This window comes from Choloepus didactylus, chromosome 21 (genome assembly GCF_015220235.1).
Source record: "Choloepus didactylus isolate mChoDid1 chromosome 21, mChoDid1.pri, whole genome shotgun sequence".
Taxonomy (NCBI): domain Eukaryota; kingdom Metazoa; phylum Chordata; class Mammalia; order Pilosa; family Megalonychidae; genus Choloepus; species Choloepus didactylus.
Window position 1 is genome coordinate 3325809 of NC_051327.1, and position 14094 is coordinate 3339902.

Below are 14094 nucleotides of genomic sequence, written 5' to 3' on the forward strand. Positions count from 1 at the left end.
AGTGTTTATTAAAGCAAACTTAAGACAATTTCACATAAACAATGAAGAAAATCAAGTAAGAAATCTTGAGAAATGGCTCATGGTGCCTAGGGACATATTTAAGTACCAGATGACAGACTAGGGATCCAGACATTCAATAGCAACTGGCTCCAAATATCAAGGGAAAAAAAGTGCGTCCAACCAGTGGCTTTAACGGTTCCAACAAGGCTTTTTAAGCACTGACCACTGATGCTTTTCTCTTTGGCTACCTGGATTCTAGGGCTTTGGGGGATATTTAAAAATTTAGCCAAGAAAAGATAGAAAATACTCCTAACACTTTTTCTAAGGATTTATATGAAGGAACCATTCTGGGCAGAGAATTCCACAATAAATTTACAAATTTCTGGTGAGCCTAGATATTATGTGAGAACAGCTGTTGGAGTCTTCACTCAGAACAAGCCATCACCCACTGTTAGGTTGATTAAGTAGTCCCCCCAAAAAAACTTGTTCCTGAGAAGTGTGATTAAGGCAAAGGAGAGCCCATTGTCCCACCTGTCTCTGTTAAGGGCGTGGTTCTAAGCCCCGCTATTTGGTGTGGTCCAGGGCCAATACCATCAGCTTCACCTGGAAGCTTGCTAGAAATGCAGAATCTCAGGCCCTTCTCCAGACCTACTGAATCTGCATTTTAACAAGTCCCAGGCTGATTCCTATGGACATCAAAGTCTGGGAAGCACAGCTCTAAGTTCCCACTGTTAATAGAAACACAGACTAAGGGGACTATTTATCAATTTCCGGTGAATTTTAAATGTACGACTACAGAAGGCTGTGACACTGGTTGCTACCTACTGCCAAAGATTCTAACAGAAGCGTTGTAGCTGAGGTGGTCAATATTTTGAACACAATAATTTCCTTTTTCATTTTTCTCTTTTTAAACCTAAGGATAATGAAAAAAAAAAACAAAAATCCAAGATTCACTTACCCATTGATAGATGTCCTGGACATAAACAGGCTAAAAACAGATGACACAAAAGAATGATATAATTGGATAAATAGCCAGCCTGATTTCTCAATGCTGTTGTTTAAGAAGATCTGTGTTCCTTGATCAAGGTAACTCTGAACAAAGACAGCCTGGAGTGATTCAGATAATTTCTCTCTGTTGCACATATACCACTAAAAAAGAGAAGAAAAAATGAAAACACATAACAAGTGTCATCTAAGAAGGCCAAAAACAAACAAAAACAGATATAAAATGCTAAATCAAATCTCTCTAAAGTTTCCATATATTATAATCACACGGCACTTTGTTTACAGTATAATCATCATCTTATACTCCTATGGCCCATAAAGTATAAAATACACCTTCACACATGACTTCTCATTTAATTCTCATAACAACCCTCAGGGCAGGGGATCATGCATCACTGGAGGCTTGTATACTCACAGAGCTTAGCAGGTGGCAGAGCCAGGTCTTAGGCCCAGGTGTCCTGACTCCTGGCCCAATACTTTAGTCACTACACTCTGGAGATTTAGAAAGCTGCTGTTGGCCTCTTTTTCACTGAGATTCAAACATCAGATAGCAAATAGCTAGCATAAGTAACCTTGTTTTTTGGTAAAAAAACAGGCACATAATCCAATGACTTAACTCAAAATCACCAACAAATCAATGGCAGAGTAAGCAGCAGAATTGAACACCCCAGTGACTAGATTAGGCTGCCTTTCTTCTTGTAGGCTATATAGAAACCATCAGAAACTTCAAGGGATGCTTTACAAACAGATCATATGACAGTCTTACAGAATGGGCAAAAGATGCTCTAGAAAGACTATGAAGTTAGTTAAAGTCACACTGAAGCCAATGAAAAGACAAGTAATAAGCTAAAAATCAAATTCTGAGGAATAGGCTCTAACTAGAGCACTCTTTTTAAAACTAATTCAAGAACTTGAACTGTAGGTGACATTTAACCTTCCATAGTGTACTGTCTTCCATTTTCACTTAGACTTAGTGGACCAGAGAAGGGGGAAGTAGATTGCAAAGGTGAATGAGCTTTAGAGTCAGCCCTGAGATCATCTGGCTCTGCAATTCCCATGTGACCCTGGAGAAGTCACTTTCTCTTGGAGCCTCTGTTCATTCATCTATCAACAAGAGGATCACTGGGATCTATTTATCCTCATGGGACATAATGAGGATTAACCAGACAATGCAGGTAAACCCTTAACATAGTGCCAGGTGTACTGTGAGAATTCTATATTATAATAATGATGCAATTGCTCTGACATGGCCTGATAAATGACACAGTAAGCCTATTAAATACAGTGAGGAAACTGCAAAGTAGACCAGTTGCTATTAATCCATTATCTGCGTAAGAACTAACTAATTTCGCAATAAGGAGTCTATTGGCCAAAAGTAACTTGCTTCCGCCTGACAAATACAACTATTTATCAGCAGTAAGGTGTCCCATAACTGCTTGCACAACTGGTAGACATCCTCAACTTGCTAAATGTTGAATAAACTCTTGGGTAACATTCCTGACACTACCATTAAAAGGGACAAGTTGTAAACCAATACAAACAAGCAAACAGGCAAAGTTTCAAAGATGAATCTTTTCACAAACTCTGCACCCTAAACCGGATAAACCAAAACCTTTCCAGTTGTTGACTGATTTGTGCTAACTTACCATTTAAACATTGTTACCAAAACTGCTTTGACTTTATATAAAACTAATTTGATTTTCCCCACATTATACGATAAACTATGAAGTTTCTTACATTTACTGCCTATACCTTTTTCCTGGGTCTGGAAACATTCTTGCTTAATCATTTACTAATTCTTAATACTCATTGTGCCTGAAGTTATGCCTCAGTGCAGGTCATAAACCATTTCTTATTATACTCGTGACCTCCAAGAGCACATTCTGAACTCTGTAATGCTGAGGACACTCTGACTTTTATTTATTTTTTATTCTCTGAAATGATTAATCAAGATTAAAGTCATCGCCTTGGTAATAGGCAATCAGGTACATTCTATGAATACGAACAAGAAGTCAATTAAGTGAAAGAGAGGGGCTAAGAATCCCTTGGTCCACTTGTAAACGGACCACTAGAACAACAATGGGCTCTGACTTCCAGAACTAAACAAGAATCAGCTTCACCCAGCACCATTAACTGCAAATACTGCTTTAAAGTGCCAAGAGGAAAACCCAAGTTTTTAGACAGCATCTCACTCAATTCAACAACATTAACATTCACACATAAGATTGAACCTTTAACTGCCACTCAAAAGTCTTTCAGCAAAGAAACTGCTTACTGAATGTGCTACAGAATAAAAAGGAGTGGTCTTCTTTTAAATATAAAAGTTGAAATCTATGTTCTTCCTGGCCATTTGCATGATACAAATGTCAGCTCCACAGCAGCATTATTCATAATTGCCAAAAAATGGCCACAACCCAAATGACAAGCAACTGATGAAGGGAGAAACAAAATGTGGTCTATCCTTACAGTAGAATATTATGCATCAATAAAAAGCAATGAAATACTGATACATGCTACAATGTAGATAAACCTTGAAAACATGATGCTAAGTGAAAAAAAGTCAGTGACAAAATGGCACATGTTATATGATTCCATTTATATAAAATGTCCAGAGGCAGAAAGCAGATTAGTGGTTCCCAGGGTTTGGGGGGGGGGGGTGATAAAGGAATAAGAAGTAAATTATAATGGGTATGACATTTCTTTTTGGAGTGATTAAATGTTCTGAAATTAGACGGTGGTGATAGTTACACAACTGTGAATATACTAAAAACCACTAAATTGTACACTTTAAAAGGGTGAATTTTGTAGTATGTGAATTAAATCTCATAAGAGCTGCTATTAAAAAAAAAAAAAAAAATACACAAACCTAAATGTAGGCAGTAATTTGATCTTCCAGAAATCAAAAGTGGTTTGAAAACTTAAGTGACCAAGAAACGCCCTTAAAATGCAGATTTTTAAATGCAAATCTGATGTCACTACCTTGCTTCACAAGTCTTAAGATAATATTTAAAATGCCCAATATGGTTTACAAAGGCCTTACACGATTTGTCCATTCTGTATCCTGCATCCACAGCCTCACCTCATGCCACTCCCTACCAGCCCACAACACATGACTCATCATGTCACACTGCTCTGCCCTTCTTTTCATTTTCTGGAAGACTCTTCTCCCATGGCTGTCTCACATGGCGTTTACACTTGTCCTATGTTTCCTACCTCCCCAATCCACTCCTTCACCCAGTTAATTCAACCTCAACCTAAATATTTCCTCAGGTAAGTTTGCCTCGAACTTCCAAACTAGGTTAGATTCTGTTTTAATACCTTCTCATATACCCCATACATCTCCCTTGGTAACATTTATGTACACTGAATTAAATAATTGTACGTAACTGCATATTCAATGTCTATCTTACCAGATAGACTGACAGCTTCATAAAGGCTGGGACAAGACTGACTGGTTTTCCCCTGCACATTCCTGGCACCCAGTTCAGTGCCTGACACTCATAAATGCAGGAGACACTCAGTAAATGTTCATCAAAGGAACTACTGTCAAGAATCACAGGCAGTCTAAACAGACAGAATTCGGTTTCTAGCAAAATCCTGAAGGGACTATAAGGGAACCACAGAGACAACTGTCATTTGGTTTCTGCCAATTTCTCAAACACGAAGGTTTTTGCAAGCCTTGCTTAAACCCAGTTCTGCTAACAGTGGTTTAAGCTACATGCCCACTACAAAACTGCATTACCACAAGGAAAGCAATGAAGGAAGATATTTACTGAGCACCAGAGTGCCAGGCACCAGGCCAAGTGCTTTACATCTGGTATTTCATTTACCACCTCGTAACTTCTGAACAAATGGCAAGCCAGGGGTCCCTGGACAGTTTCAGCTGATTCATGCCTCTTTCCAGTTAGATGTTATTTTATGAGTTTCTTTCTAAGAAGCTTCTTTTCACTTAACTCAACCCAGCATGTCTCTTGAGAAATATAATTCACTTTTAGAAAGGAAAGTATGATTACCCAACTAAACTGAACTGGATGTGTTTAGAAAAAAGACAATCTGACCTAGATAGTAACTAAATTATTACAGACCAAGGATTCTTAACCATGGCACACCTGACAATTGGGACCGGGTAATCTTTTCCTGGAGGAGGCTGTCCTGTGCACTATAGGATGTTTAGCAGCATTCCTGGCAGTAGCACTCCCCAAGTATTGACAACCCAAAATGCTTACAGACATTGCTAAATGGCCCCTAAGGGGCAAAACCACCTCTGCTTGAGAACTGTTTCATGGGCTTATCCACAAAATTGCATTGTTCTTACTCTCCAGCAGTGTTTGCTAACTATACAGGTTCAATAGTGGTGCACTAGACTTTAGATGATTAAATTAAAAGATGAACTCCTTGGCCTCAGGGAACTTACATTCCAGTGGGGGTGAGGGGGGAGGGACCAGAAATCAAGAGAAACAAACATTGGGATTATAATTTTGAACAGTATCTTCAGCATCTTTAAATGAGCACCCACCCACCCATAAGGAGAGATGCTGAATAGAAAGAAAACCAATGTCTGAACCCCTGGAGCCATCTGTTGGTCCCCGTGGAGTTACTCTCTCCAGACAGCCCAGCTTAAATGATGAAAAGCTGCAATGAGCTCACAGCACTGTCTGTAGACTCAAGTGCATTTCATTTCCCAGCAGGTGAGTTCCTTGAATGTATGCTCCTCAAAGGCTACAGAGACAAAGGTGCGCAGGTAAGCAAAAAGTAATATGCTTGTTAAATTTTCATACTGAAAATACTAAGTACCAACTCTACGGTAGGGTTTGACTCCTCAACTGGAAACCAAGATTTAAAAGGGCCTTATTAGCATCTGCCTTTAAAGCTCACTAGAATTAACTATGGAAAAGTTTTAAATAACAAGCCTAAATCAAACCAGTGTTATTCCATTTAGTCATCTCATGACGCCAAGTATAAAGTAGGATGTGGTAATGGAACATAATATCCAAAAATTACAGTAAATAGCAATGTTCTTTCTACTTGCAACAAGATGACAAAGATACTAATAATTAGCCAAATAATACACAGTCAATTAAGGTAGACAACAGGAGTTCTGAATGTGTGTTTAACAATGATAGCTAATCAAACTAATAAAATATTAGGTCATATTGTCTTAAAAGATTTCTTCATTAAGCCCATGAACACCTCCTGAATCTTTAAATAACCTTGGTTGATGACTCACTCCTTCAAAGTAGAAATATGATTTTCCTGTCAAATTGTATTTGCTTAGACTGAGGGATGCAAAAGTTTCTCTGAAATTATTTTTTGAAGTTCCTTGACTAGTCAAACATATGGATTTGAGCACACTGGGAAAATCAGAAAGTTATAAAAGCCCAAGTTACGATTTTAAGAGAGAATTTTTTTTCAACCTTAAGCTTGAAGAAGAGAGTCACATATTGAGGTTGAAGGCTAGAACTTCAAGCAACTGTCCCCTGCTTACCTAACTCACAAACTGCAAACACTTCAACTAACTGCAATGTCTATGCAGAAATCCACCAGAGTGGAGACAGTTTTCCATTAAGAAGGCAAGCCTATATTCACAGCCCTCTCAGACAAAACAAGGTTTCCTAGAAGGGGCATCATGGAGTAGAAAATGCCTGGGCCTTGAAATCAGACAGAGTTGCCTTCAAAACCCAACTCTGCCATCTATTAACTTCGTGCCCTTGAATAAAAAGTTTCATCTCTCTTAGCCTGCATCTTCTGCCTGTAAAATGGGGATGGAACCACCTGCCTTAGATAATGGTTATGAGGATTAAACAGGATAAGATATTTAAAGTGTCTGGCAAACAACAGAAGCCCAATAATTGCTCACTTCTTTCCCCTTCCTGTCCAAACTCGACGAAGTCCAGTTAAAGCAGAAGTGCAGTTCAAGGGAATGTTTGAAAAGCACACTGTAGGTCTGGGGACCCAGCCATTCTTAAAAGAAATGAATAACCAAAGACCTGAGGCATTTAGTGATACTAAAAACAATCCAAAAGACTCCACTGCTCGGGGTACACAACAGAATCTTTTCTACTACAGGGGATGATCAGAACATCACATTCTAAGATTCTGCAATGTGAGCAAGTCAGTCCAGACATTTCACCATTGACACTGTCCTGAACCTAAGCACAGCAAAGTAAATATTCAAACTATGACCACATTCTACAAATGATGAACCCAACCCAACATTCAAACTCTTGATGTGAGATTTCCAAGTGTACAGTGACAAGGCATCCCCTCCTCCACGTGGGGAAACAATTCAAACAGATTAGATTCAGTTGCTTGGCTTTGATTTAGTAAAGAAATAAATATCCACTGGCAATCTTCATTTCAAATACTCACTCAATGTTAGTATTCTACAATCCTAAGATTTTAACAAAACCTCAGAGGGTCCTAACAATAGAGCCTTTTACTGGAAGTTACAAGGGTCTCCTAGGGCACCTTCAAAGGGGAACATAAAGGCCCCTGGTAAATCCAGCAGAGGGGAGAGACCCTAGTGTTCTGTGAAACTGAAGCAAAAACTTGTTTCAGGTTTTGACACAGGTTATAAGGAAGGAAAGGAAGCCTTTCCAGAGTCTCTTTGGTATTCGGCTGCAAAAGCCTCTAAAATCTGGAAGGCAGTTCAGAGGAGGACATGGATCCACGTGTCCATCTGGCTGGCTGGCAACTGTCCTGAGCATTATTAACTCGTGCCTGACTTCAGCCAGCACTCCTCAGGGTAAATGGGGGATGAGGGGGACAGGAGACCAGATCTGTCCTTTAGCACAACATTGACTTCTGGCTGTGAGGCCTAATAATTTTTTTCATTTGAGGAAAAAAAATCCATTTAATTCCATCTTGAGTCCATTATCACTTGTGGCACAGCACACCTCTGAGTGCATAAAAGGTGAAAAAATAAGTCACAGATATATACATACTTGCAATTTTAAGCTACATCTTTAATTTGGGATATTGAATGTTGTTTGTGCTTTTAAAAAAAGCCTTGTAGTATGTCACCTGGAGAAACTGTCATGATTAGGTTCCAGCAAGTTGTATAATTCTTTTTACATTCCAATCAATTGAGAGGCTGTTCAATTACCAAAGTCCTAGTTAGTGGAGCCTAAGGGTCCTTTCAAGTTTCAAGAGCTCATAATAGTTACATTAACTTTAAGCACTATGTTCACAAAAAGACTAAATTCAAAGTTTTGTTGTTGTTTTCCTTTTAAGTTCTGAGTAGGCCCACACTGAAAAGTGACATCTACTACTTTCTCACTGCCTGGCTCTATTTCTCCCCAATGAGTCAATCTATAGCCTTGCAAACTGTGCTTAAGAATATGCTGCTCTTATTGAGGAAGCTAGAAATTGTCTCTTGGAAAAACTCTAAGACAAGGGTTGGCAAACCTTTTCTGTAAAAGACCAGATAATAAAGATATTAGGCTGTGGGCCATATAGTCTTCTGTTGCAACTACTCAGCTCTGCCACTGTAGCACGAAAGCAGCCACAGATTATAGGTAAATAAATACACGGCTGTATTCCAAATCAAATCTGAATTTCATACATGAAATTGTCATATGCTACAAAATGGGTTTTTGCAACTATTTTAAAATGTCAAACTAATCTTTCTTCACAGGCTGTACAAAAAGTCAGCAAGCCTAAAAAAAGTCAGCGAGTCGGATTTGGCCTGTAGTCCGTTTCCCTGCTCTAAGAAAAGACCCTGCTTTTTGCTTGCCCAAAGTGAGAGAGAAATCAGTTTTGAAGTTAGAGTGAGGAGCCAAGTTATTAAAATGATGTTGCTACTATAGTTTTAGAGTTGCTCTAGCCTGAAGGGCCCTTGCAAGCTATACTAAGTAGCCATTTTTAATGAATAAACATCATTCAAGATTTCTCTTTTAAACACAGAACCCTCCATCATAATTCCTTAATAAAATAACCAGAAGGAAAACTTGTGCTAAGTATGGTTCAATCAAATCCACAACCCTACTTTCAAGCAATTCCAAAAGAACCAGATGTGACTGGCTATGGAATCCACACACCCAAATGAACACCAGAAGACTTTATATAAAACTATTGATTTAAAGGGTAAAAAAAAAAATTAAGAATAAAGTTACTCTTTATAAACAAGTTAGAAGGCAAATCCAGGATCCTGGAATATAAAGCAGATAACAATAAATTCAGCCAGGTCGCAGAGAAGAATCTCCCACCTCACCCTATCATACTGTGGTTTCTATACACATTTCATTTTAATCCTTATTCATGGACAATTAGTTTTCCTCATGTGAATGTATTCATCTAAAAATAATGTCTGCATTCATTACTCTAAGTAAAAGAGTCAATCCCCCCTAAATACTCAGAAAGCACCGGATTAGTCTTCACCATAGAGAAATTATCTGTGAAATTGCCAGTGCAAATGGTTAAAACACACATGCACATATGCACACACACAAGTAGAATCTCAGAAGCAGTTTTCCCAGGAACTGTGACAGACTCAGCTTTTAAAAGGTACACAATTAGAAAGAATACTCTGTTAGGAGATATTCTGAGGCTACATCAACAGTTATAATTCTACTAGGCTCCATAAAAGTCAAATTGCTTAAACAGTTTTTCAGACTTTAAAATAAGCCTAACTCTTTCATGAGCAACGAAAGCTTATCAAGTTTGCTGCAGAACAGGTAATAAGGACAAGGAGTGTTAAAATAAAACAACAAAGAGAGTCAACCATAATTCTATATCATTGGAAATAAGCCTTTTCTTTTTCCTATCCAGGACCTTATTTCTATCAACTGTTTGTTAAAAATGACATTTCTAATTTGGCATTCTATGCCATTATCCATACTCATATGAATATGTGACATTTTGGTAGCACAGTTGTCAATACAGTACTTCAGAGTTATTTCTTAAGAATGAACTAAAGTAATTATTCCATAGCAATGAATGGGGCTCTACAATTTAACATTGCCTACCAACTTTATGTTTACTTCTTAAAATATCACAGCAATGATTGCCTAACAAACCACAATACCTGGGAGATTAACATATATATATATTTAGGATATATATACATATATATACATACATAATATACACATAAATTTAGGGTTTCTTTCAATAAAGGAAAAGGAGCCCTACAAATGTTTGCTAAATCAAAACTAAATATTACTTTTCTGAATAAACTGCTTTATCTATTTCTTAAATAATTCTTTACTTTCATTAAGTCACCACATGAGATCAACCTTGGTGTAAACTATCTGAACATCTGGCATTCCAAGAAAAGTAACACAAGAAAATAAGAAATATGAAAATGATACACAAGATGACATGGGGAATAATTAGCTACCGCTCTCTGGATTATAAATGTTACTATTATAAGCCAACACTCTGACAGAGTTCAAAAGCATCTCCTAAATGAATGTAATGTTAACCGCAAGTGTGATCAAATACGAAATACCTCACTCTTAATTCTACAGCTGACCGGCCCGTACTTCTTTAAGTGACACAAAACTGAGCTAATGATAAAACGGTAACCAGGTCACATCGCACTGCTAGCGATCCGTAACTACAACTCAAAAGAATTCACTCCTGTCCAGCTCTGTTTTTAAAGAGGCCCTTCCTGTAACAGCTTGCATCATCTTCCTCCTCATAAACATCTTTCCGGTCCGAGACCTAAATAGAAGTTTAAAGGAAATCTCTCCTGGGTAGGAAGCGAAAGAAGGTACGATGAGAGACACGACCTTTCAAATATTTTTCAGTGGTTAGGGAAAATGTCACTCGAATAAGCCCGGAGAGTGAAATGGCTCACGATGCACGGTTAAATTTCTTTATGAACCTTTGTATGTTCAGAGATTCAACTAGACAAAAAAAAGGGACCGGCTTTGCGTTTTGTTTCTCAGAGGTTATGAAGGGTGTCAAGAGGTGATGTGTCTGGTCTGCTCTTTTAGAGCTCAGGCCCCAGTGCCAGGTGGGTGCCCCTCGCCACGCACCGGCCCCAAAGTTCCTCCCGTCCTGCCTCCGGGAGCAGACACCGAGGTGACCGGGGGACAATGCGGGGCTCCGGGGTGCCCAACGCTCGGATCCGGGAAAGGGAAAAGGGACGCCGTTCTCTACCCGCGCCGTGGAACAAAAGGCGCCACGGGCCCGAGGCCTGGCGCCCGCGGGTCGCGGGACGGGCGCCCGTCCGCGAAGTCGCGGGGAAAACTTTCCCAGAGGCCGGCGCGGTGGAACGAGGGCCCGGCCTTCCTCTCACCGCGCCGCGCCACCTGGCACAATAGCCGGGCCCAGCGCGGGAAGGCCGGGCCGCCACGCCCCCGCCCCGGCACGGGGTCCGGCCGCGTACCTGGTAGTTCTCCTTCCTGCCGCCCGCGGCCGCCGCCGGCCCGCCCGGGCCACTCGTCATGTTCACATACAGGGAGCGGGTGAGCGGGCTCCGCAGCGTCCACATCCTTCGCGCCAGCCACACGGACGTCAGGCTCAGGCACAGCCAGCCTGCGAACAGTCTCATCGGGGGCCGCGGCCGCTCGCTCGGATCACCGCCGGCGCCGGGGCGAGGAGGAGGAGGCGCCTCCGCCTCCGACCGCCGCCGCCACCACCGCCGCCGCCGGGGCTTGAGCCATCGTGCCGAACTTGCCCATCCGGCCCCACCGGGGCCGAGGCGGAGGATTGGGAGGAGCGGCCGACTCGCACGCAGCTTTCCTACCGCCCCCTTCCCTTCCGCCCGCGGAACGCCGCCACGGGCGGCGCCAGTTTCCACCCGGAGCACGTACGAGTGGCTGGGGCGCGTGCTCCCCGGGGCGCGCTCCCTCCGTCCAACCGGGAGGCGAGACGGAGGGAGCGCGCATTCGCCCGGTGCGCGTCCCCGCTTGCCGTGTTGGCCGGGGTTCCACGTAATGGCGGAAATGATTTTAATTTTAATAGGGGAGAAGAGGTCAGTTCCAAAGGCAGTAACTGGAGCTTCTCTGCCCCTCCATGGTGGTGCCCGCAGGACCTCTGGTCTTTCCTCGCCTTAGTTGTCGCCTCTGCGCCCTTCATCCCACCCCCCGGGCGGCACTTCCACCTTGTTGAGCAGATTGACCGGGGCTGGGAGCGTGGAGGAGGTTCATCCCCTTCTTGCGTCCAAACACTTATACCCTGCTGCTTCCCAGAGACGAGCGCTGTCAGTTCTTAACTATTCGGGCACGGCTGCGTAGCCTCCAGTTTACATCTAGGGGCGTCGAGCTAAACCCCCAATCCCAATGGCCTCCACCCTGCTTCGCAGGAACTGCAAAGCAGACAGGAATCAAGAAGAAAAGGATACCACCATCAACCCAGTGCTCCCAAGCCTGGCAAGTTACTGGCTACGTGTTTCTAAGAGGTATTGGTGAAAGCTCTGCATTGTTGAAAGCTTCTGCAGTTGGGCAGGTAATGTTTTGATATTTTGCTGGCCCTGCCCAAGGATGGAGACCCCAAATTAAGAGTACCTGGCTGCTGGTTTCCTTGAACTCACAGACAGAAGCTGGACCAAACGCTCTTGGGCAAACTAAGCTCTGGGAGCGGTATTTACCCGGATGTTTTTTTGATCATATATAGCTCGATGAGTCCTAGCAACGTCTCAAAACTGAAGGATTACACTGTGTTCCTGTGTCTGAAGTTCTTCCTGCTGCTACCCAAGCTACAGCTAGGGAATAACATATTTCATGTGTCCTCTAACTTGAATAACGCCTTCCTAGTTTGGTTTGTCTGTTTAGAAAATACTTTTAAATTTAACAGCACCAGGAATAATGTAAATACATTTTAGTTCAAAACAAAAGAAAAACGCTTCGGCTAATGACAAATTTGCATTTCAGAGATTTTCATATATGAAACAGTGGTATGGTGAGCTACTGATGAGGAACAAAATCGTTCCTAACCCACAGACGTTTTTATTAGCTTCTGAGAATCTAGCTTGGCACGTTTCACTAACAGGGACATCTTGTTGCCTAATGTAAAAGAAAAGGGAGGGGGGGGCGGGGAGTACTTTGTGTTCTCTCTTTCCAGTATACTCCCTGTCTGCTTCCTGCCAAAACCTCAGAGCCTACACCTTATTAAATCTAGTTCAAACCTCCAGGGGTACTGGCCCAAAACATCAAAAAGGAACTATAGTAGCAAGTTCAAATAACTCAGTTTGTTTACTGTGTCACCTCTCCCTCTTGTCTTGGGTTTAGTGTTACAGATACAGCAGCTCTATGCCTAAAGAAAACGCTTTATCTTTTCAAAGTGGGTTGGAGGGTGGAAGCAGCAGACAAATGGCATATTTCGTTTCTGAAGGCAAAGGAGGCGAAAAAAAGTATGTCCGTTTCTCCCACCCCTTATAAAGTAAGTTTGCTGAGCTGCAGCTCAAAGACTGCTAAAGGTGAAACAACTAAATTCTGCTGTAGCCTTAAGGGTTTGGTGTTAGCTGACTGCTAAAAAGCCTAGCATCTCAAAGAGACAGATTTTTGCTTTATACCTGAGCAGCTGGCCTGAAAGAATAAATCACCCACACATTTAAAATACTCTATAATAACCACAAAATACCCAAATACATGTTATTTACACTTAACAAACACAGGAAGAAACCAAAGCATAGCGTGATCAAATGATTTGCCTAAAGGTAGCGGAGCAAATTCAATAGCAGACCTTTTCATAGAGCCTGATATCCCAGCTCCTGGTCCTCTGATCCATCTAAGAAGTCTCGGTGCCTCTCTCTTGTCAGAAAGCCTCCTCAATTACAAATGAGGAGGAAGGAAAACAGCAAGAGTAAATATACTAAGCAGAAGTTCAGATTGCCCTCAGGGACTGCCCCTTCCTTCATCTACTAGAATGTCCCTACTGTATATTAAAACCTCAGTTATCCATAATGCAGCGGGGAAGAGGCACAGATAACACGAAAAGCGGAATATGAGCCAATACCCTTTCTAACTTGGCTTTGAAATGCAGTCAGTAGTATTCAAAAGATGCATCGCTGGCACCCTCTGTGCCCAGCTCTCCTCACCAAGAGCTCCTGTCTGGTGCCATATCTGACTTGTAGAACCTGTCACAGACCTCTGCACAGACCTGAAATTTTGACTGGATTAATTTCCTATCTAAAAATCC

At 41.6% G+C, this 14094-nt stretch overlaps 1 protein-coding gene across 4 annotated transcripts in view; it reads right to left on the reverse strand.

Moving 5' to 3' along the window:
• Positions 1-13720, reverse strand: part of METTL9 (methyltransferase like 9) — a 58600-nt gene extending 44880 nt beyond the window's left edge. For 3 of the 4 annotated variants that reach the window (XM_037813499.1, XM_037813500.1, XM_037813497.1), the window contains exons 1-2: positions 11342-11652; positions 959-1149 (exon numbers count right to left, since the gene is read on the reverse strand). In XM_037813499.1, coding sequence (XP_037669427.1) covers positions 959-1149; positions 11342-11506 — 356 coding nt within the window. In that variant the 5' untranslated portion in view covers positions 11507-11652. Of the gene's footprint in view, positions 1-958; positions 1150-11341; positions 11653-13638 lie in introns of those variants that run through there. The other variant, XM_037813501.1, reaches the window with a different exon arrangement.
• Positions 13721-14094: the final 374 nt, after the last annotated feature.